Source organism: Ascaphus truei, chromosome 5 (genome assembly GCF_040206685.1).
Source record: "Ascaphus truei isolate aAscTru1 chromosome 5, aAscTru1.hap1, whole genome shotgun sequence".
NCBI classification, from domain to species: domain Eukaryota; kingdom Metazoa; phylum Chordata; class Amphibia; order Anura; family Ascaphidae; genus Ascaphus; species Ascaphus truei.
The window spans coordinates 127,372,361-127,395,047 of record NC_134487.1 but is presented as its reverse complement, the minus strand read 5'-3'; the positions used below and the strand labels follow the sequence as shown (position 1 = coordinate 127,395,047).

Here is a 22,687-nt window from a genome sequence, read left to right as displayed (position 1 = left end):
ATTTAATATTTTTAACCTTCTATTAATTAGCATCTCATTTGAGCTGTTTATTGTGTAATTAACACCCTTCTTTTTCTCCATTCTCTCCCAAAAACTCTCTCCGTTCTCTCTACACCTGAGCTGCTATATATTGCTATATTTTATGCATTCTATTCTGTTTTTTTTAAATTCTATTAAATAAAGCTTTTTTAACTGTTTGACTTCTTTTTTGGACACAGAGTTATGTACTCTTTATGAGAAGAACCTGTGGACTAATTAACAATAAAATTAACCAATTATCTTATACACCATATAATTATTGCACCCATTATGGGTGTCATATTTCTCCTGATGAAGCTGACGTTAGTTCAGTGAAACGCGTTGAGCCTCCACATCTCACGCAGTGAGCGCCGTTCCAGAAGAGAGGGGACCGCCCTGCCGCATACCTGCTCCCTCTCCCGTGCAAACCGGAAGTTGTCAGGCCATCGACGGATGTGACGTCAGACGCCATCGACGTCATCCAGTTGCGGGAGTATCGTAGGGTGACGGCTTGGATACCACCTACAGTACCTGGTGTGAGATTCATTGCTCCATTTTTATGTGCCTATAACATTTGTACACATTGTGAGTACATTTCGTTAAGCTTTTTTACTGTGATAAAGTTTAATTGGTCTGCACTATGGTCTCTCTCTGCTGTGTTTCCTCCAGAGTTTCACCATGAGAAAGTGCCCTCCTGAGTTCCTGCATACCTTGCTCCCCGTTACATGCTGATTCTTCACTTACTTTTTGTAAGTAGGCATTCTATACGAGCCAAGTTTTGTTCTACCATTCCATTGTGATTTTACTGCACCATCATTTATTCTTTTTCTGTTTTGGGGTGTTCCTGAAATTTCGCTCCCTTCATACCCTGGATCTAAACTGCACATATTCTAATGACATTTCTCACGTTCTGCATCTCTCTGCACCATTCTTTTTATCTTCCAAAAATAATACTCCATATCACGTCTAAAATGCTATGTTAGAAATTGTTCTTCCATATGCTGGAACTCTGCTAAAAAAAACTGAGCAATGCATGAAACCAAACCTTTCTCTATGTTGATACATACACCCCACAGGCTGTCTTGCATTGTACTACAGTATGTTCATTTTGTTGGAGGAAAAGGGTTCTAGCAAATGAAATGTTGTTTACACCTCTCCTAGATGTTCTAAAGTAGCAAACTTTAAAATATTATATTTGAGACTGATAATATTGTTTAAGAAGAGAAAGGAGGTAGAGCATATTGGCACAGTACCATAGGTCAGACTCTGTATAAAATAAATGTGTTTATTATAAAGAGGATTCCAAATAGGTATAAAAATCTCCTACGCGGTTCAAGCCGAAGGCGCATTGTCAAGATGTTACTAATTAGTTCAATGGATAGAACCTTGGGCTAAAGTGACCACCACAGGGGCATAGTTATAGCCCGGGCAAAGCCTGCACTCTTTGGGGGGCCCACTCTCTTGGGGCACGCACTCTAGGGGGGCCCGCTCTCCCCCCCCCCCTCTGTTGCGGCACATTGTGGGGCCTGAGATGCAAGAATGAAGCACAGAGAGAAATCCCTTCCTCTGCAGGTGGGCGGGGCCTGGGTCAGGGGGCGGAGCCCTGAGATACAGCAGGAAGGACAGAGGGGAAATCCCTTCCTCTGCAGGTGGGCGGGGCCTGGGTCAGGGGGCTGGGCCCTGAGATACAGCAGGAAGGACAGAGGGGAAATCCCTTCCTCTGCAGGTGGGCGGGGCCTGGGTCAGGGGGCGGGGCCCTGAGATACAGCAGGAAGGACAGAGGGGAAATCCCTTCCTCTGCAGGTGGGTGGGGCCTGGGTCAGGGGGCGGGGCCCTGAGATACAGCAGGAAGGACAGAGGGGAAATCCCTTCCTCTGCAGAGCCTCCGTAGGTGGGCGGGGCCTCAAGTAGAGCAGCGTGGGGCTGGAGCTGCAGCCTGAGAGACAGGCTGGGAAATGTGAGAGGGAGGGAAGGGTTAAATCACAGGGGTAAAAACAGACGAGAAAAGATAGAGTGCAAAGAGAGAGAGAGAGCAGAAAGTGAGAGAGCGAAATGAGGAGGAGAAAAAAGAGAGACATGAGGGGGCCCTGAAATGTTTTTGGTCCGGGGGTCCGCACATGTCTAGCTACGCCACTGGACCACCATTTCAAATACTACATTGTTAGGATACTTACTCCCAGAAGTTTAATCTCCCTCCATAGTAGGAATCATTTATGATATTTTGTATTCCGCCTTGGACCACCACACCCCGTATGATGACAGCTATGAAGCCTGCTATCATAACTACAATCTGGAATGCATCTGTCCAGATTACAGCTTTAAGACCACCCTATAAAAGAACACATGGTGGCAAATCATAAGTGTGATTGCACATTTTATTTTCACTGTGTTTTAAGATAGAAATAACAATATGTAAAATGTTGGCCGTACAAATGTTTGTCTTGCTGTTCCTGGCAGAACATTGTTAGATTTTCCCTCGTACTTTCAACATCAAGAACTCTTGACTAATTAGGGGATTATTCTGAAGATACAATAGAGCACACAGCCTTTGTAATGACAAGTGCATCCCGTAACTCTCTCTTTGCACTTAACCTTGCCTCTTTGCAAGATTTTATTTTGCAATCTTGTTTCTTACAGTATGTACTGTACCTCTTTAAAGGGTTGCAATAATGACACTTGTTTATTTCTATAAACATTTGTACCTGTTTTACTTCAGAGACCCATTTTATGTAAAATTGGCGTGGTTTTAACTCAGAAAATGTATTGAAAAAGTGGTCAGTGGACTGATACCAGAAACGTATTTTAACTCACACTTGCCCACATATGAAAGCTATTTTTCAGGGAGATCTTCAAGGAAAATAAGGGATTTCTTTTTAACTTCAACAGATTAACACTGGGTTGATTAGAACTTTTTACCATGGCGAAAATAGACAAATGAAACAAATAATTAGTATAGTGTCACTTTGCTCTGACATAGCCCAATGATGAGACCACAAAACCATCTAGTATGTTGGAATCACAAAAGCAAGGCAATATAAATAGCCTTGAATAATTTACAATTTTAAGGAAGCTTTTTATAGACAAAACACTATTGTTATTATTCTTTACGTTTATTTGGTCACACTACATATGAACTCCTGCAAATATATAAAAATATTACATTGGGCAGGTTTAAGTTTGATAACATCTGGAAGTTGAATTTCTACTGTAACTTCCCATGGAATCTTGGTGAACGGGAATTAAAAAAAAACATCAAAGATCATGTATTCAGTTGTCAAATCATATCAATCGAATTCATACTATCTATCATACTATCTATGTAGTTTAATCGTTTTTGGGTTGTTTGACAAATGTGTTGTGCGGAATGGGAAATGTGGTCATGGCCGTTTCGCCGCGACTAAATGACCGCCGGCATCTGGCCACAGAGGGACCCTTCATTGCAGCCGATCTGTCGCTGTAACCTCTACCGCCGGCAACTTCTAAGTGGAGGTAAGTTTAAGCGTTTAGGGTATGGGGTTAGTTTAAGGAGTTTTATTGGTTAGGGTAGGGATAAGGGCTTAGTGTAGAGGGATTTAGGGTAGGAGGTTTTAGGGTAAGGGCTTAGAGTAGGTTTTTTTAGAATATGGGTTAAGCTTAGGCACTTACCGAAGCAGCCGGCAGTGACAGGTCCTGGCGACGCAGTGAAGCATTTAGTTGGTCACAGCAAAACAGCGGTCCTAGACCGTATGATGTGTGTTCTAGCACTTTGATGTAAAATAATTCGATTTCTATTGCTCTTCACCCATGTGTGTCTTAGGTATTTATAGCACTCAGGTAGCATGTGACTGTACTCTCTCACCGAGTTCCATTTTAACCTCCCGGACACTTACTATAATATATTTAAAATGCTTTTATCTCCTGAACAGAGCATCATGAAAGGGTAAGAAGAGATATATTAAAACATGGGGGAAAAACTGCTGCTTTCAATTTATTTTACAAACCTGATTATCATCTGCACCTCAAAACACTGGTTTACTAAGAGGGTTGATATCATTGGTCAGGTTTGTATGTAATAACATTGCATTGGGAAGTAGCTGTGTTCTAATGCTGTTCTGGAAAGGCCAGCAGTATGCAGTGATAAAACATTATCCAATAGGGGTGTGTTAACTTACCAGCGTGCAGTAGAATGTGCAGACTAATCCAGTTGCAGTCATGGCCCCCCAAAGATTAAACCCTGAAACTGAATTAAACAAATAAATAGAGAATTGCATGTGCTACTCAAGTTTGTTGCATTTACCATATAAATCACTGGAACACAAAAACAGTAAATAAACCCAAACAATAAAAAAAAACACATCTGTAACATACAAAGAGCTTTTGTGGTCAGCGGCTATATATTTATTCAGTCCCAATGTTGTAGGATGTGGCAGAATCTTTGTTGGCATTTAACATCCTTCGGACCCAAAAGTTTAGTTATCTATTTTAAAGATACTTTCTCTCTTGCAAACAAATGATACGCATCTTTAATTAAACAATTTGTACAGTATGTTTTAAATTGAAGGTCCAAAAGCTCTACGAAGGACATCTCCATGACTAGCTCAGACAACGTCTCAATGTCCCCCTCTTCTTTTCCCCTCTCTCCTGCCAACTAATGAGAGTATTCAAATGTTAATGTGTATGATGTAGAAAAGGCAAACCCTATTGTAACAAAGCATTGAATTACACGCCCCTCTGATTTAGAAGGTTTATGTAGAACCATACCGTACAAAGAAGTGGTTCCCATTGATATTCCCCTAAACCACCATAATAAAGTAGCAACATTTCCCTTACCACTATTTTTATAGATGTTCCTTATTTATATTGTAAGGAAAGACTATTCATACCAGTATCATATCTGCATCTATCCTATTCCCCCCACCCCCCTTCTTAAGCTAATTAAGAGCAATCAAATGGTGAAACTAGCTTTGGGTTAATATTATGCTTGTTATCTCTATTTGACCCAGATGCACAGAGGTCTATTAACTCAGTGCTAATAACGGGCCATAAATTGCAATTTTCCCCTGGGGTTAATTCATATTCACAAAGCTAATTATATGCAAAAACAACACCTAATGTATATCTTATTAGGAGACAGAGAAAGAGAGACACATTTAAACAACATGTGGAGAGACCCGTGCACAAAAAGAAGCACACCTGAGATACCTGGGATATATGCTAATTTAAATATTTGAATATACTTTGAATATATGAATATATGAGTCTCTAAAGCAGGAGCGAACAACTCCAGTCCTCAAAGGCCACCAACAGGTCAGGTTTTAAGGATATCTCTGCTTCAGCACAGGTAGTGCAGTCTTCAACTGAGCTACTGATTCAGTCACCTGTGCTGAAACAGGGATATCCTGAAAACCTGGCCTTGGGGTGGCCCTTAAAGACTGGAGTTACCAACCCCTGCTCTAAAGACTACCTGGCTTACAAAGAGAGTTTTTTCCACCTCCCCCCCTCCATAACTACATGTTTAAGTTACCTTGATTCAGTGCAAGTGCCGGTGCATAAATCACAATGCCAGTGTATAAAACCTGTAAAAAATAAAATGTTACATATGAATATTTTGTGACAAGTGATATTTGGGGTATATATTTTATATCAGTCTTTTCACTGTAAATGTTTTCCAGACCCCTCTTGTAAGGGAGGGATTTGAAAACATTGACCATATAAGAGCCCATTGACAATATACTAAGTGGTGCTAAGTAGCAAAGCATGTTACGGCCTGTTACAGTGAATGGGCCGCAATGTTCCATACGGCCAGCACTGCTAAGTAAATATGGCCTGTTGGGTGTTAGTTATCAGGTTTCCGATACTAGTGCAAATGTAGAGCTGTCTCAAGTTTCACTGCTCCTGGTTTGTTTGAATTATCTTATAAAGGTGCACCTGAATGTAGAATAAAATGCCTTGTGAGTTACACTAGCACCGGTTTGTAAATATGGTCCTTGATTCATGGTGCCCTTAAGGCCAACCTGACATTTGTATCAGATGCCTTTTGCAAAAGAAAACATTGGTTGACAATGATTGACAGTAAATGTTTATATGGAAATAATTTATTAAACATTTGTCATGTGGTTTTTTTGAGCATGAATAGTCTAATTCAAGAAACATCTCATAACAAATAATATGCATGTTACAATGAAATATTAAATCAATTAAATGTTAGATAGACTGTCAGATGTTATCAAGCAAGTGTTGTTTTTTGATCATTATGAAAACAAAGATATGTTAAATATTTATTGAACTATTTGCAATATTTTCTATTAGAAAATGGTACAAAAATGTTCTGTTCCCCAAATGTGATGCGGGTACGGTGAGATAATTTGCACCACACCTTACAGAAAGCACTGTTTAGTGAATGCCAGCTGAATATCAGTATCATAAATTTTAGGCAATTTTCCTGCCATTTTACATAGTAAACGCAAATCATAGAATACAGAAATTATTGTAAAGATAGAATCAGTGACTGAAATAAATAACACGGTAATATTGCTGTGCTACATCAACCCGTGCTGTGCTCACTCCCTGAATGTGCAGGTGGTATGCGATGTTTTTTTATATATATATATATATATTTATATATAGATATATATATTGAGGGATTTAGGCATCTCTATGGGTTCCCTGCACCTTTACTACACTCTGCTACTTTTCTTGGGTGTGCGGATTCTCCCTATTATAGATTTCCATTTTCACAGAGTTTGATGACACCAAGCTAATGTGTGGAGTATGGATCAATGTATGGCTGCAAGTATATGTATATGATTATAGCCCATAGTCACTAAGCAGTACTATTTCATAAAACACACACCAGGAAAATACCTCACTGCCCATTCAAGGTGTTTCCCAGCGCCAGAAGGTGAGTTTTGGGATATGACTGCTTAGTAGATGTAGGCTCACACATTTACATGAATCAGCATGATATGGCGAGTAAACATAGCTTGTTGAATTGATCAATAAAGTAAAAATATGTAAATCATTGTTCAACTTTAGTTTTAAGATGCTACAGTTAATATTTTGCTTCTCATTAATATGAGTCATGCATAGTTATTCAATAAATAGTCCAACTTTGACACAAGAAAGAAATAATCACTACAAATAGCACTTTTCTCTCAATGGCGCTCTACAATATAACATGCGGTATTCAGAGCTGTGCATATATTTTACAGGCAAAAGGAGATGAAGTGACTTGCCCAAGGTCATAAGGTGTTAGCACTGGAATGTGAACCAGGCTCGCCTGCTTTAAAGTCAGTGCCATTGTTTTCAGTCCCTGCCTTCAATGAAAGAGCCACTCCTTCAAGTGGACCAATAAGTATATGATTGATTTAGTGATTTGAACATTTCATTGAAATTCATTAATCATCTGTTTACCTTTCCATTTAAACATATTTACACATGTCATTTTCAAATGTATTATGCTGTTTTATAAATATCACATTGTATTTTCTACTTACCATTTCTATAATAAAAACTACTGTCCCAAGGATACGGACGCCTTTGTTAAAACGAAGTTCTAAATACTGTGAAAAATAAAGGAAAGTACTTAATATTTTCAGTCAATGACCACAAATAGAGAGGAATGGGATATTACTCCCACAGCCAGTGCTAAAGGGCTGCTTGCACAGTAGAATATAAAATCCTTATTGATAATATGACCAACCAGACCAAAAATGGCACATCATAAATACTCAGTCTATAAACAAAGCGGACTAGTATACAGGCTAGGGGTAAGGGTAATAACTGGGGTTTGTAATGGAGCTGCCATCCTCCCCAATAAGGAGCAACCTGGCTCACTCCAAACGTCACCCCTCAGCCCACTGCCCCCTCAGTACCTGCTGTCACGCTGAGACCAGTGTGCCCGTCTGCTCCTGAAATGAATCCACTGGTAAGAAGCGAGGATGGCCGTGCTCCGTCTGCAAGGAGGCGGCTGCCCACTGAGCCGATCAAAGAGAACGTTCAAAAGAAAAAGCGGTGCACAGCAAAATAGTACCAAACGCTGCGTACCAAATAGTACCAAACGCTGCGTACCAAATAGTACCAAACGCTGCGTACCAAATAGTACCAAACGCTGCGTACTAAATAGTACCAAACGATGCGTACCAAATAGTACCAAATGATGCGTACCAAATAGTACCAAACGCTGCGTACCAAATAGTACCAAACGCTGCGTACCAAATAGTACCAAACGCTGCGTACCAAATAGTACCAAACGCTGCGTACCAAATAGTACCAAACGCTGCGTACCAAATAGTACCAAACGCTGCGTACCAAATAGTACCAAACGCAGCTACTAGAAAAAGGCTTGTTTTAATGGGGAAAAAAAGGGACAACTTTATATAACCAAGCGCACTCTGACAAAGTCCCAAACGGGATGAAACGCGTCAGAGTGCGCTTGGTTATGTAAAGTTGTCCCTTTTTTTTAATTAAAACAAACCTTTTCCTAGTAGCTGCGTTTGGTACTATTTTGCTGCGCACCGCTTTTTTCTTTTGAGCTCTTTCAATGACCACAAATAGATTGATAGATCACCATGCAAACACACGCTGGGACACAATAGAAACGGCTGCCTATCAACGCAAAGAAAAATGTATATGCATAATTAGGATAATTATGCTGAACCATCTAAACTGATTAAAGTTCAGAAGTGTACTTAACTCGTTTACTACATTTTTTGTGGGTACTAATCTTATCTCAGGAGCTTCCTACGTAATTGCCCGGATATTCTGTTAATCACTTGAAGGGAAACCTTCACCTTTTCCAATATTGGTTTACAATGATTGTTGTTACAATCATTCCATGCACCATTTCAGATCAATACCATAGTAATAGATTAATAGCAAGTCCTACTTACTATAGATCTTGAAGTACACTGCCCATGCTGTATTCCTTCTCATCGGACACAACGTAAAGGGAATATCCCCAGGATTCACTAACCTGTGACACGGATTATGTCACCGTGACCCTGCATTAACTGCAGCTGTCTTGAATGGCAGCTAATTCAGGATTCCAGTGCGATAACTCGATGTGGAGGTTAATGAACTTCAACCTATGCTTCTAAACTACACATGTTTTGTTCACTGCTGGTGTAGGCTTGAAGGCTGTGTGAAAAAATACATTGCTACTGCTCTCGTTTTTTATTCTAAAATCAAGAATGCTTTGTAACCAAACAAAGTAGGTAAACATACCTCGTATGTGCTCGTTATTCCCAGTCTGTAGAAAATAGGGAGGAAAATTTCTGCACAAATAATGACGACTAAAGTATATGATATAGCAAATAGGATGTACATTGCTCCAAAGCGATAAACGTCAGCGGGAGTCCCCAGGATGGTCACTGCGGACATGAAGCTGGCAGTGAGGGACAGAGCCACTGGAAGTGCTGACATGCTCCGTCCCCCAGTCAGGAATTCTTGTGAAGTTGTCTGTCCCTTTCCAGCAAATGCATAATAGATTCCAATAGCTGCCGAAATGGCCAAAACTGAAGCAAACACAACATAATCCCAAGGGGAGAAGTAGCCAATATCTTGCGAAGTAGCCATATGTTCGTCTGCTTAGTATCTAAACTATACTGTGACTGATGCATGAGTATTAAAGAACAGGTTTTATTATATGTTCCAATAACACAGCAAATTTATAGGTTGGGTGTGTTACAGCTTGTACAGTAGGTGCCAAATTTCTATAGACAATGTAAGAAAAACCTTCCCTCTTATCTTTGCCAAAGAGGTGCTGTGGGGGATAAAAAGGATGGGCCTAGAATAACGTGTGACTATACCTACGAGTTAATAATACTCCCTAGAATGAAATACAAGCATTTATCATTTAAACTAAATTGCACTGTGAAATAAATAAATGAATATTATACAGAAGCATTCATTCTCTCTCAACCAAAGCTTGGTAATATTGGACATTGTATTCTTCAAGAGCCAATTTTTTTTGCCATTTATTACTTTATTTAATAATTCTAAAAATATATTGTATGAATTATATATATTATAGACAGCTATTAGTTTGAAGAATTGTTCAAGACATTGCATTGGGAAGAAAAAGGAATCAAAATCAATGGTAAATATTTCAGTTACCAACAAATTGCAGGTGACAGTGTTATTTTTTGCCACAAGTCCAGAAGACCTTCATCAACAAATCCGAGAACTCGCCGAAACAAGTAAGAAAGTGGTTTTCCATATAAATTTGTGAGGACTTCAAAACATGGAGGCCTCCTGACTTTGCTGCCATCATGATGACATAATGGCCGACATTTGAGGCTGTTTTCCCTTCGCCTCTACCAAGATGGCTGTCAACAGCAAGTTACCTAACTCGCCCTCACTGAAGCAACCTCGGCCATCTGGCAACCTGGCAATTTCTGCCCTCACTTCCAAAACAGGGCGTCAGCCTCAGGTTGAGATGAAAATTGCTTCTCGTCTCCCTTTATAAGACTGTCATTCCCACTCATTCTTTGCTTTCCAAGCTTCTCAATACCTTGTTCCTGTCAGAATCCCAGTGTGCTGTTTTACATGCTTTTGGACTCCTCTGCCCCTCTCCAGCCCTGACCCCAGAACAGGTGACCATGACCATTCTGCCTCTCTCCTGCCCTGACCTCGGAACTGTGACCTCAACCATAGTCGCTGCTCCCTGCCTTGACCCTGGAACCAGACCCCACGATTTTTACTCATTTAGGATCTAGATCCCAGGTATGGGTCAGTCTATACTTCCCACCTCTGCCTAGCGGGTCTGTTTCCTGGACAGTAACAAGTGACGAACAGAATGTAAGCAAGACCAAAGTCAACAAATGTGTCAGCTGAACAAAATTAATGGAATAGAACTCAAAGATGTTGAATACTATGGCTACCTTTACCAGCAAGTAACAATGGATGGGAACTTTTTGAATGAAAGCAATAGGTGAATGAAGATTAGTGCATTTGGAAGAAAAAACACAATCTTTCAGGGGAACCTTCCACTGTGTCTCAAGAGGAATGTTCGTCAAGAGTATATTCTGCCCGTGCTCACGTATGGATCTGACACTTGGACCCTAAATGCAGAGATCATTCAGAAGCTCCCGACAACTCAAGTTATGGAAAGATGTATGCTGGGTATTGCCAGAATAGACAGGCAAAGGAATAAATGGGTTAGAAACCAAACAAAAGTCTGTGACATAATCGAAAGGATAAAGAAATTAAAATGGGAGTGGGCCGGACACATCGCGAGAAGAAATTACCATCATTGGAAAAAGATGGTACTTGACTGGATTATAAAACAAAAATAAATGTGCCCCAGATTGTATATAATTATTAAACAATGTATATTGTTGATATAAAATCAACTAGTGATATACCCAGAAACAGATATAGGATCAATATCCTATACAGTGATAAATATAAAAATCAACATATAAAAAGTGTCAAAAAGTATCAGTGAATAAACCAAGTGGTGTGAAGAAGCGGATACAAATGTAACCTTTCCTGTAGGGACAACTCACGAGTCTGCAGCTATTCAGTAAGGATGGCCCAGCATCCAAAAGCTAATAGAAAGTAAACAAAAACAGCGCACAACTGATGGTGTATTAAAAATTATCATTGCTAGTTGCAGGGAAGGTAAGTATTGCACGTACATATATCTCAACACATCAGGCAGTACATGTTAGGGACATGTTACCACAAAGCGCACACCTTTCTGGTCATCAGGACTCCAAGACATCCACATCAGCTGGCACCCTCACAATCGGTTAATGGACCTGCGGGCTCCGGTTTTCCAGATCATCTGTCCCCGCCCTGGCTCCTCCGATGGAATCAGTAAGAGTAAACGCTGACCAACAGTAATAATGTAATTGTAGAGAAACTCACACACACACAGCTAGCACGCCTTGTAAAGAGTAGCTCCGGGTCTCATGTGGCAAACACTGACGTCACAGGCTCGCATCGTTAGGCGACTAACAGCTGATCGAAGCGTCAAGGAGTAAGTAAAGCCACAGACCCAGGCTATCTGGCAGTGCGCTGGAAGAGTATTCAGATCCCAAAAATATCAATAGACTGTTCAATCGACCAGCGGATTGTATCCAATGGCGGTTTTTGATCTGCATGGGTTGAAATGGACACAATCCGTTGACGGATTTTACACCGCGGTACGGATTTTGAACGGAAAGCTCGGGAAATTCCGCAAAAACGCCCACCTCTAATCATTCCCTGAACAACTTCAGCTCTGCCCCACACCGTAAGATTGTTCCCTTTACTGCACTTTTTACCAGTCATGGTGCATCTATCTATCACTTACAATAAGCCCCTATGCCAGGGATAACCTCTGTATTTACATCACCTGAGCTCAGAGCGGTTTGTATTTATCGATACAGTAAAAATGCTACATCTTGACCATTTTGTCCACTTGCGTATATTTATATACCCAAATGAGGAGACTTCGAGCTGCTAACTAAGTAATCAGAACTGAGGTATTTATGTATGTTTCCGTACAGACTTTAAAGGGACCAATGTAATTTGTCAAACATTACCTGCTTATCTATTTAGCAACTGATTTAGAGACACCCCAGGAAATAGAAGGATTATTAGTCTAGGTGAATTACATAACAAGGGTGTTGTACAATAGTAGAAAAATAAACTTGATATGTTCAGGCCACACCAAATGCACCAGATAACATGGTGAATCATACTCACAGATATGAAATATTTATTTCCTTGTAATATATAATACATGGCTTACTTATATAAGCCATTGCACATCTCTAAAGATAACCATTAGGACATACATTATAATCACTTTGAGTTAAAATGGTGCCTTTCATCATTACAAGCATTTAGCAGTTGTACTTGGGAGCAGCTCTTTTTTAAGGCTCTGGTCTTCTTAGCAGGAATCAAAAGGGGGAAGAAATTGCAAGATGAATCTGAGATGTTTTATATAAGTTATACTGAACATGCATGATGCACAGATCAAAGGTTTCAAGGCAAAGTCTTGTCTTGTGATTATGGTCAGACATTAGGATAAACTCATCTCTTTGCTTAAGAGACCTGCTGAAGACCTCTGAGAGAAGAGGACCATCATTTATATATTAAAGATGGGAGTGCTTAGGGAGGACTGGCCTTCCATTAGATAACCTAAAAAGATTATCAATCTGTGGTCATCAATGATGAGTCGTGACAGACAGTTAAAAATGTTCTGAGTTGCTGTGTAGTGTCTCCCTGAGGTCCCTGTAGTATTGGAATCATGACACCTTTCCCCTCTATTATAAAAGCACCACCAGCAATATTCCTATGCTGCTTGGTATACTGTAGTGGTGCTGTCTCAGTACCTTGTTACATACACAGAATTATTTAGAAGTACTGAAATTGTGGCTTCACAGGTACAGTATGATATATGACAGATCACGAAGACTCGGGCCTCGTGAAGATGTTAACCTGACTTTTTCTCGTCATCCAGCTTGTAAATATACAGCTAAACCCCGTTATAACGCGCCGCGTTATACCGCGATTCGGTTATAACGCGGTTTTCCCGTGGCTCCCGTTTAAAAAAAAAATAATAATTTTTTTTTGCACACTGCACACACTGCACACACTGCACACACTGCACACACTGCACACACTGCACACACTGCACACACTGCACACACTCACTGCACACACACTGCTCATTGATCACACTGCCACACTGCACACTGCACACACACTGCTCATTGCTCACACTGCACACACTGACACACTGCACACACACTGCACACACACTGCACACTGCACACACACTGCTCATTGCTCACACTGCACACACTGACACACTGCACACACACTGCACACTGCACACACACTGCTCATTGCTCACACTGCACACACTGACACACTGCACACACACTGCACACTGCACACACACTGCTCATTGCTCACACTGCACACACTGACACACTGCACACACACTGCACACACTTACACACACTCACAGACACTCACAGACACTCACAGACACTCACACACACTCACACACACTCACAGACACTTACACACACTTACACACACACTCAGACACTTACACACACTTACACACACTTACACACACTTAGACACTCACAGACACTCACACACACTTACACACACTTACACACACTCACAGACACTTACACACACTCACACCCACATACACACACTTCCTCTCCCATATATACATACACACACACACTCTCTCACTCTACACAGACGGGGGGTGGGGTCGGAGCAGAGGAAAGGCCGCGACCAGCACCACCACCCGCTCCCCCCCCTCCTCCCGCGCAGGCAGCGGGAGCGCCAGGGACAGCGGTGGGGAGAAGAAACCCCCCGCTACCACCTCCATGCAGGCAGCGGGAGCACCGGGCACGTGGAGGGATCAGAGGTAAGCGGGGACCGGAGGGACATCCCCGCTCCCATCTCCTTCCCCGCGGGCTGTCCTGCGGTGACAGGGGGAAGCGGGGAGCGGAGGGACATGCCCGCTCCCATCTCCTGCCCCGCGGCCTGTCACGCGGTGACAGGGGGAAGCGGGGACGGGAGGGACATCCCCGCTCCCATCTCCTGCCCCGTGGGCTGTCCCGCGGTGACAAGGGGGAAGCGGGGAGCGGAGGGACATGCCCGCTCCCATCTCCTGTCCCGCGGGATGAATCTGCATTAAAGCGGCGGCCATTTTTTTTTCCGCGACCCCGTTAGTAACGCGGTGGTCTCGGGGTGGACCCCGAGACCCGCGTTATAACGGGGTTTAGCTGTAACTGCATTATACAGCTGTATTTTTCCGTTTGGTATCAAATTCCACATCATTCTTCAGTAGTAAATTGTAGTCAGGCAAGTCCAAACCTTTTCTTCTTACTTGGAAAAATCCTAATCTACACGTATTTTGTAACTTTTCTTGAGTCATTCTGAATTAACCATTAAACTGCGATAGTGTCCTGATAACGACACTAATGCATTTTAGTGAATAACCCCATTTTAGTCTTCAATCTTACAGTACTCATGCTTGTTTTATACTCATTTTCTGAAGAAGGTCAAAACATGGTGTTACACAGCTTAGTTTCCATATTGATAAGTCCTCAAAGCTCCATAAAACTTGCAAGTTACAGTATAAAATCCAGATTGTGAATATTCAAGGCATATGTCAAGATGATATGGTCCCATTATACACCTTTTCGTCTTAAAAGCAACGTGTAAAACAATTGTATGGCAGCTTATGTGTGAATTCCATTCATCTTCTCCTTTTTTTCTGTGTCGTGCATTTCAAGGTGATTAAAAGCAGGATTATCTGTCCCGGGAGCTACGTCTGGATCTGCATCAAAGTGGGGTTTCCAATTCAAAACTTTTACTTCCTCAGTCTGAAAAAGAGTTGGCAAAGCGAAAGGTGAGGCAGCCATGGCACAGGTATATTTTAGTTCTCAAATATTTATTTATGTACAGTATATATTTACTTAACCATGTTAGTGCTGAAGGGGCTTGTAACACATGGAAAAAAGTGGAACTGATCAATTTGCTAACCAATACACTAGACCTTAGGGTGGTGAAATAATTCAATCAATAGTGATTGGTGAGTGGGTGCAATGTTGTGTATCAATAACAAATAGGAAAAAATGAAGAGCTACTGTATAGAGTGTTGCTCTCCACAGAAATACACTTTAATGCACACCCCTGCTAGTAAAACATAACATGGATTTACTTATTAGAACATATATCAATGTGAATGTTAAACATCCCATCTTTTAACATTTACAGTGATATATGTTTTAATATGTAAATAAACGTTTTACTAACAGTAGTATGCATTAAAGTGTATTTCTCTGAAGAGCAACACTCTTTATTTTGTCCTGCCTGTAACACATCGCAGCGCATGCGCTAAAACCATGAATGTCAGAGGGACAAGTTAAATCTGCAATACTACATTCTAGTGATGTACCGAGTACCCGGAATTACCCGGTACCCGGCGGATTTTTAGCTACCCAGAAATTACTTGGACCCGGCAACTGAGAAGTGGGCCCGGCGCCGGGTAATACCCAATGCCGGGTAATGTCAGGGTAGCTGAAAAATACATAATTAATACATTATTTGACCTGCTGTCAGCGACGGAAGGCGAGGAAGACCCGTGAGGAAGCCTGCGGCGACATCTAGGCAGGTCAGCAGAGGTCCTGTGGCGGTTGCAGCATCAGCAGTGTGTGTTCAGCCGGCGCGGGAGCTGCAGGACTGCATAGCAGTGTGAGCTGGGGAACCATGTGACCAGAACAGGAGCGTTCCTATTGAACAGCTGGCTGCTGCCACCGCCACAGGACCTCTGCGGACCTGCCTAGATGTTGCCGCCATCTTCCTCCATCCCCAGGTGAGTGCCAACCGGATAACCGTGTACCCGGCTGGGTAGATCAGTTGATTTTGGCCGGTTACCCGTTACACGTTTATATTTTTTAAGTAGGACCCAGTCCAACACTACTACATTCCCCTCTTTTTTTCTTCGTTGAATATGTAAAACATGTGACAATGTATCATTCTACATTTTTAGCTAAGCTGGCAGTCGTTTAGTGCTCCTGTTATAAATCTGTAAAAATGCTGTTTGTGTGTCTAACATAATGGCCGCCTTCTAACTTTGTGTTGCAGTCAGTGTTATGCTGCAGCTGATAAGCAACATTATATTACTAAGTGTAACACCTAGGCTAAGGCTCCACTGCACGCACCGGCGCGCCTGCCTGGCGTCCTGGCGACACGTGCACGGCGCTTCACCGCGATCTGCAGGCAGCTTTTTTTTGCGCGGGGGGCGTGGCCAAAACAGGTTGGGGGTGTGGCCATGACGGGGGGGGCATAGACGAGAGGAGGATAGCAGAGGAGAAGATGTTTCTGAGGGAAGTAAGTCCGCTGGACCTGTCCCTCTCACAGAAGGGCACCTTTGTGATGAGATCAGCCCTGAGGTAGCAGTACTGTTTGTGTGTGGTATTTATCCACCCTCCCCCCTCCCGTTTATGCCAGGCTGCCGGCGATCTCCCGTCCTCATTGGCTCCCTACCACACCATGTGACGCGTCGCCGCTCGGGATCACAATTCTGTTGTAGTCCCTGCTGGCTGACGCGTCACAGTGTGTAGTGAGCCTGACAGCGAGGAGGCACTAGGGACACCTAGGGAGGAGGTAAGGCGCTGCTGAGAGGCGCGCACACGGCCGTGTGCGCCGCCGGCTGCACTGCGGACCTAGCCTTTGCTGTTACAGCTTTCAGAGCAATAGACAGTCTGCTGTTTGGAACACAGATCTGTTTGTAATAGTTTGTTGCCACAGAGCAGCGCTCAAAAAAGGTGTGTGTGTCAGAGCCTGTTTCAAAAGAGGAAGTGATGTGACTTTCTAAATGGTTGCTGTAGCAACCAAAGGAGGATCAGTAAATTTAAAAAAATCATTAAAAATGGCATTAGGATTATAGTATTATCTAATATTACAGAACCGAATTCTTTTTTTTTAAAACATAGAGGATTTTGCACATTTTGCTGCTTTGTCATGAATTATTTATACACTATCTTACAGTAAATACTTTCTGCTCATTGCATTAGAAATTTATTTATTATTTATTTATTTATTTATAAAATATTTTACCAGGAAGTAATACATTGAGAGTTACCTCTCGTTTTCAAGTATGTCCTGGGCACAGAGTAAAACAGATAATACATGGTTACAAATACAGTTACATAAATGAACAGGGTATACATTATATACAAGACATTGCGTGCACAGTTAAAGAAAATATATATTATGAGCGTATGAAACGGTTACAGACCAGATTAAAGTGTGAGACAGCCTTAGATTTGAAAGAACTTAAACTGGTGGTGGATGTGAGAGTATCTGGTAGGTTGTTCCAGTTTTGGGGTGCACGGAAGGAGAAGGAGGAACGGCGGATACTTTGTTGAGCCTTGGGACCATGAACAGTCTTTTGGAGTCTGATCTCAGGTGATAGGTGCTGCATGTGGTAGGGGTGAGGAGCTTGTTCAGGTAGCTGGGTAGCTTGCCCATAAAGTATTTGAGGGTGAGACAGGAAAGGTGAACTTTGCGCCTAGACTCTAGTGATGACCAATCTAGTTCTTTGAGCATTTCGCAGTGATGTGTGTTGTAGTTGCATTGGAGAACAAAACGACAAATTGAATTGTAGAGGGTGTCAAGTTTGCTAAGGTGGGTTGGCTATGGACTGGGACATGGATTACTTTGTGGTAAAAATTACTGTACAATCAAGATCTGGAATCCTCATAAAGGCCAAATGTAGCAACCCGTGGTTATTTATCAAACAAGAGGAAAAAGGTGTGAGAAGCAAAATCACCCAACTTTGCTAATAGTATCTCTTTAATCATGTGTAATAGAGCACTGCGGGACACTAAGCGCTACAGGCTATTTTATTATATAGGAATGGATATGGAGCTTGTTTACTGCACATTTATATATCAATGAACATATTTTTAGGAAGTCATAGTAAATGAAGTGCCACTTTGGCAGTACACGTGTGATAATGTTTGCAATATGATGGTTTGGGTGTTGTTTCGACCATGGCAATCTAATCAATTTATAGTACCCCAAGAGTACACAAAATAATAAGTGCAGATTGAAAAAAGTAAATACATGTGGACTTTATTTGAGCATATTAATGGAGCACTCCTGGCCACCCTTTAAAAAAAATGTTTTAATAGGTTTGAAGTACGGGGTCTCCGGAGCTGAACCCGCATTGATTTCAACTCCCGGGACCCCTGCTTCCCAAAATACTTACCTTGTATGGGGTTGCTGGTATCTGCACAGTTTAAATGTCCAATAGGAAGCTGCAAGGGATGATGTCATGGCTTCCTATTGGCCCGCAGAACATAGAACATTTAAAGCCGCCGTATTGATAGCCCCAACTAGCCCCGTCTGGGCTGCTACCAGCACCCCCTTCTGAAGTGAGTATAAGTATCTCGGGAAGCAGGGGGTCCCCGGAGTTGAAATTAACCCTGTTCAGCTCCAGAGACACCCTACTTCAAACCAATTTTTTAATTTAAACACATTAAAAAAATGTTAAAAAAAAAAAAAAAGGAGTGCCTCTTTAAATTATCCCCTCTATAAATCACTGGGCTGTTGAAAGCAAAATGCTAAATGCAGAGGAGTTTGTTTGAAGGAATAAAGTGCTATACGCTGGCAATGCCATACTTACTTCTTTAGCTTTACAGCATGAAGAAAAAAACTCAGCGTAGGAAAAGTCTTGAGATGTTAACAGGAAATCAGGGTGTATATTTTGCTTTAATCCTCCTGCAAAAACATATTAAAATGGGTTTCATATATTGAACAGAGGTGGAACTGAATGACGCTATTCTTAGCTATGGGGACCCCGGGGTTCACAAGAATTTACCTTTGTATTTGTAGGTGAAATGTTAAAAAAAAAAAACATTAAGATGGCTGCCTGGGTCATCCAATAGGAAGCCACAATGTTATGCCCAGATAACATCACAGCTGCCTATTGGTCCACGGCAGGGAGAGGCTGACCCAGCAGCAGTATTTATTTCCAAAAGAGATAAAATATGCAGGACATAGAAAGGTGCCAAAAACAAAGGTCTTGCGTTGTTTTTTCGAACGTTTTGCAAAGTGTGATTGAAACAGTTGCCAAGCGAATCTCGTCAGGTTCTCACAGCTCTAGTCCTGAAGAGAGGCGGTTTAAACTGTCGTCGCCCACAGGCACTTACCTTTTTGCCGCCCTTGGCCACCTCCTTCTGCAACATTGCGGTTTTCAAATTGCATTGCAACGTCACGTGATGACGCGTTTCCATGATAATACGACGCATGTGACATCACGTTGTCATGGCAACGCCTCGCCATGTGACGTCGCAGCATCATTTGACGCCTCGATGCTACAGAAAGAGGAGGGCACAGCGAAGGACAAGGTAAAAGACCTACAGAGGCCCCACGCTCTCCCCCGGCGATCAGTGAGGTACAGAACGGGGCCACTTTATATGGGGGAAAAAAAGAGAACAATCAGAAAATTTGCCGCCCCAAAATGTTGCCGCACTAAGCCCGGGCCTAATGGGAAATCTGCCACTGGTCCTGAATCAATTTATTCTTCCATAAACTTCCTCAAATTGCCCAATGATACATCTGGAAGAGTATAATGAGCAAATAACAATTTTTGGTGCTCCCAGCACTCCTAAGAGTACTATGAGACGTGAAGGTTTGCAACAAAGGAGTATTTGTATTCAAAAAAGTTTATTTAGGAAGGATTGGGAGTCCTTTCACTGGTCCCTTGCACTCTTCTCTCATATTGAGTCAGAATATTCTCATCCACGGTGGTGCTGCCTATACCCCATACTTTTAGTATTATGAGCCAAGTACAAACATACATAGACAATCAGAGACATGTTCTCAATGTCAATTTAATAGCAAAGTGAACATTTTGATGCTTGATACATACAGTAGTGACTCTAGATTGTAGGGCTTGGTATATTCTTTGCACAAGTAACTAGTGGGAAACGTACATTGGGTCCTAATTGAAAGCAGACACCACCTGCAGCATGGAGCTTTAGGTGTCTCTCTATCTTCAGATACCATCTTTTTTGAGTATTGAACCGGGACTGTTCTGAACAATTATTATCTGCGGACTACGCGGTAATATTGGAGAAATATTCTTCTCCTATATTTCCATATGGACATTATCCCTATACAGAGCTTATTATTGTGTCCTCTTTAGTACCCGGGTGTTGTTATTACTCCTTGTGTTATCCTTACATTAATGAGTTATCTCTGCTGCTCTAATTTCGACATTTATTGAGTATTATATACATGGGTATTATCATCAGGTATTGACGGTCGGAAGGTCTGTACTTTCACAGAAATGTAGGCTTTTAATGTTTTTAGATTATTTTTACATTTTTGATACATATTAAGTGTGCCCCGTTTCTTGGAAGATTTCTGTATCTATCTATAGCAGGGGTGCGCAAACTTTTCCCCATGCGCACCCCTGCCTGATCTCCTCTGCGCCTCGTGCCTCCCCCCCCCCCCCTGCTTGACCCCGGCATCAAATGCCGTGCAGGGTCATGTGATGTCACATCGCCATGGTAACTATTATACCTTAAAGTGCCATTGGCTCTTGCCATATTTATTTAGCTTTAGTTTGACTAAATTCAGCATTTCCTCAAGGGAATATAATTATCTAAGCTGCCGAGCGTTCCTTTCTCCCGAGGTCGATCGCCAAAGATCCAGCTTCCCAGGGCACCCAATATGGCCGTCTATTTCAAAAGAGGAAGTGCTGTGGCTTCCTAAATAGTAATATTTCAAACTCATTACAAAGGGCATAAAGAAAATGCAGTAAGTATTATTTAATAATATGCAACTGATTTATTAAATAAACACATATAGGATTTTGAAGGTGATGCTGCTTTATGCTCTTATTTTCATACTTTCCTATATTTATCATGTAATAATGTTGGACACATGTTACATATCCTATATAATGCAGCTTATATCTTACCTGTTAAGAGGCTGACTATTACACCCACAGCCACAGCAACTATCGTACCGATAGTGCTGAAGTATAGATAGGACAATGAGTACCAGTTATCTGCCAGGGCGGGTCTGAAAAATGAAATAATAATATACATATTAAAGAGAAAGTCTCTTCTAGGGCTGATAACAACCAGTGATAACAATGTGTTTAATAGCTTCAAAGCGGATGATGGCTGCCTTGAAATAAAAAACAGTCATGTATAAATATTATTAAATATGTTTTAGTAGCCGTATTGGTCCCAGGAAAAATGTGGATTACCTCTGAGAGGTAGGTTGAGACCCATTTGAGGAAACCAATGTTGGAGTTGTTCACTGAGGGATCTTGTACTACGCTATTGAAACCTCATAGGCCACATATGACCGTGTGACCACAGTATAATGAAAGAAGAAACTTATATATGCACACTATCATTTCATCTATGAAGAACCCCAAGTATAGTCCCCTAGATTAGATATCACAACCTAAAAAAAAAAAATCGAAATATGTTTTAAAACATTTAGGACCAGAATTGCTACTCCATAAGGCTAAGGCCCCGCTCCCTCAGTGAGCGCGCCCGCACTGCAGACAGGCGGCGCGCTGACAGGCACAGACCGCGATATGCGGTCTGTAGGGAGCCGGGGCGGGAGTGGGAGGGGGAGCGGGAGTGGGAGGGGGGGGCGTGGTAAAACTTTGCCAGATCGTGGTGCCGTGGTGCCGTCCACCCCCCACACACACAACACATACACACAACACATACACACAACACATACAAATACACATTTTTCCCCGCAGCTCCTTCCCTGCTCCCCTCCCAAGCCGCCTCCCATCCGTAGCTCCTTCCCTCCCCTCCTCCCCATTGGCTGACTCGCGTATCACGTGACGCGTCAGCGCTGAAAAGCACAAGGAGGTTGTAGCTCCAGCAGGCTGACACGTCAGTACGTAGTCAGCCCTGCCGGAAGGAGGCAGCGGGAGCAAGGACCATTCGGGTAAGGGTCTGGTGGCCCGCGGCCGCGTGCGCCGCCGGCCGCAGCGGGTTTGCAGCCTAAGAAACCCTACATATTGGAAGACACCTTATGGCCCCATTCAAATTAATAGGCCATAGAGGGACATATTTATTAAGCAGTGTTACTGCATAAGGTACCTTCCAGGGCGGGACGACATTCATTTATTTAATACCTCTGCTTTTTCCTTATCTCCAATAAT

At 42.1% G+C, this 22,687-nt stretch overlaps 2 protein-coding genes across 5 annotated transcripts in view; both read right to left on the bottom strand.

Moving 5' to 3' along the window:
• The window catches only part of LOC142495337 (sodium-coupled monocarboxylate transporter 1-like), a 29,924-nt gene extending 20,296 nt beyond the window's left edge, over positions 1-9,628 (bottom strand). The window contains exons 1-5 of the mRNA XM_075600674.1: positions 9,223-9,628; positions 7,494-7,559; positions 5,522-5,573; positions 4,170-4,237; positions 2,193-2,347 (exon numbers count right to left, since the gene is read on the bottom strand). Of these exons, the coding sequence (XP_075456789.1) occupies positions 2,193-2,347; positions 4,170-4,237; positions 5,522-5,573; positions 7,494-7,559; positions 9,223-9,573 (692 nt within the window). The 5' untranslated portion in view covers positions 9,574-9,628. The remainder of the gene's footprint in view (positions 1-2,192; positions 2,348-4,169; positions 4,238-5,521; positions 5,574-7,493; positions 7,560-9,222) is intronic.
• A 3,050-nt stretch (positions 9,629-12,678) lies between these two features.
• The window catches only part of LOC142495336 (sodium-coupled monocarboxylate transporter 1-like), a 37,635-nt gene continuing 27,626 nt past the window's right edge, over positions 12,679-22,687 (bottom strand). For all 4 annotated transcript variants that reach the window (XM_075600672.1, XM_075600670.1, XM_075600671.1 and 1 more), the window contains 3 exons: positions 21,470-21,573; positions 19,166-19,260; positions 12,679-15,353 (listed from right to left, as the gene is read on the bottom strand). In XM_075600672.1, the coding sequence (XP_075456787.1) occupies positions 15,210-15,353; positions 19,166-19,260; positions 21,470-21,573 (343 nt within the window). In that variant the 3' untranslated portion in view covers positions 12,679-15,209. The remainder of the gene's footprint in view (positions 15,354-19,165; positions 19,261-21,469; positions 21,574-22,687) is intronic.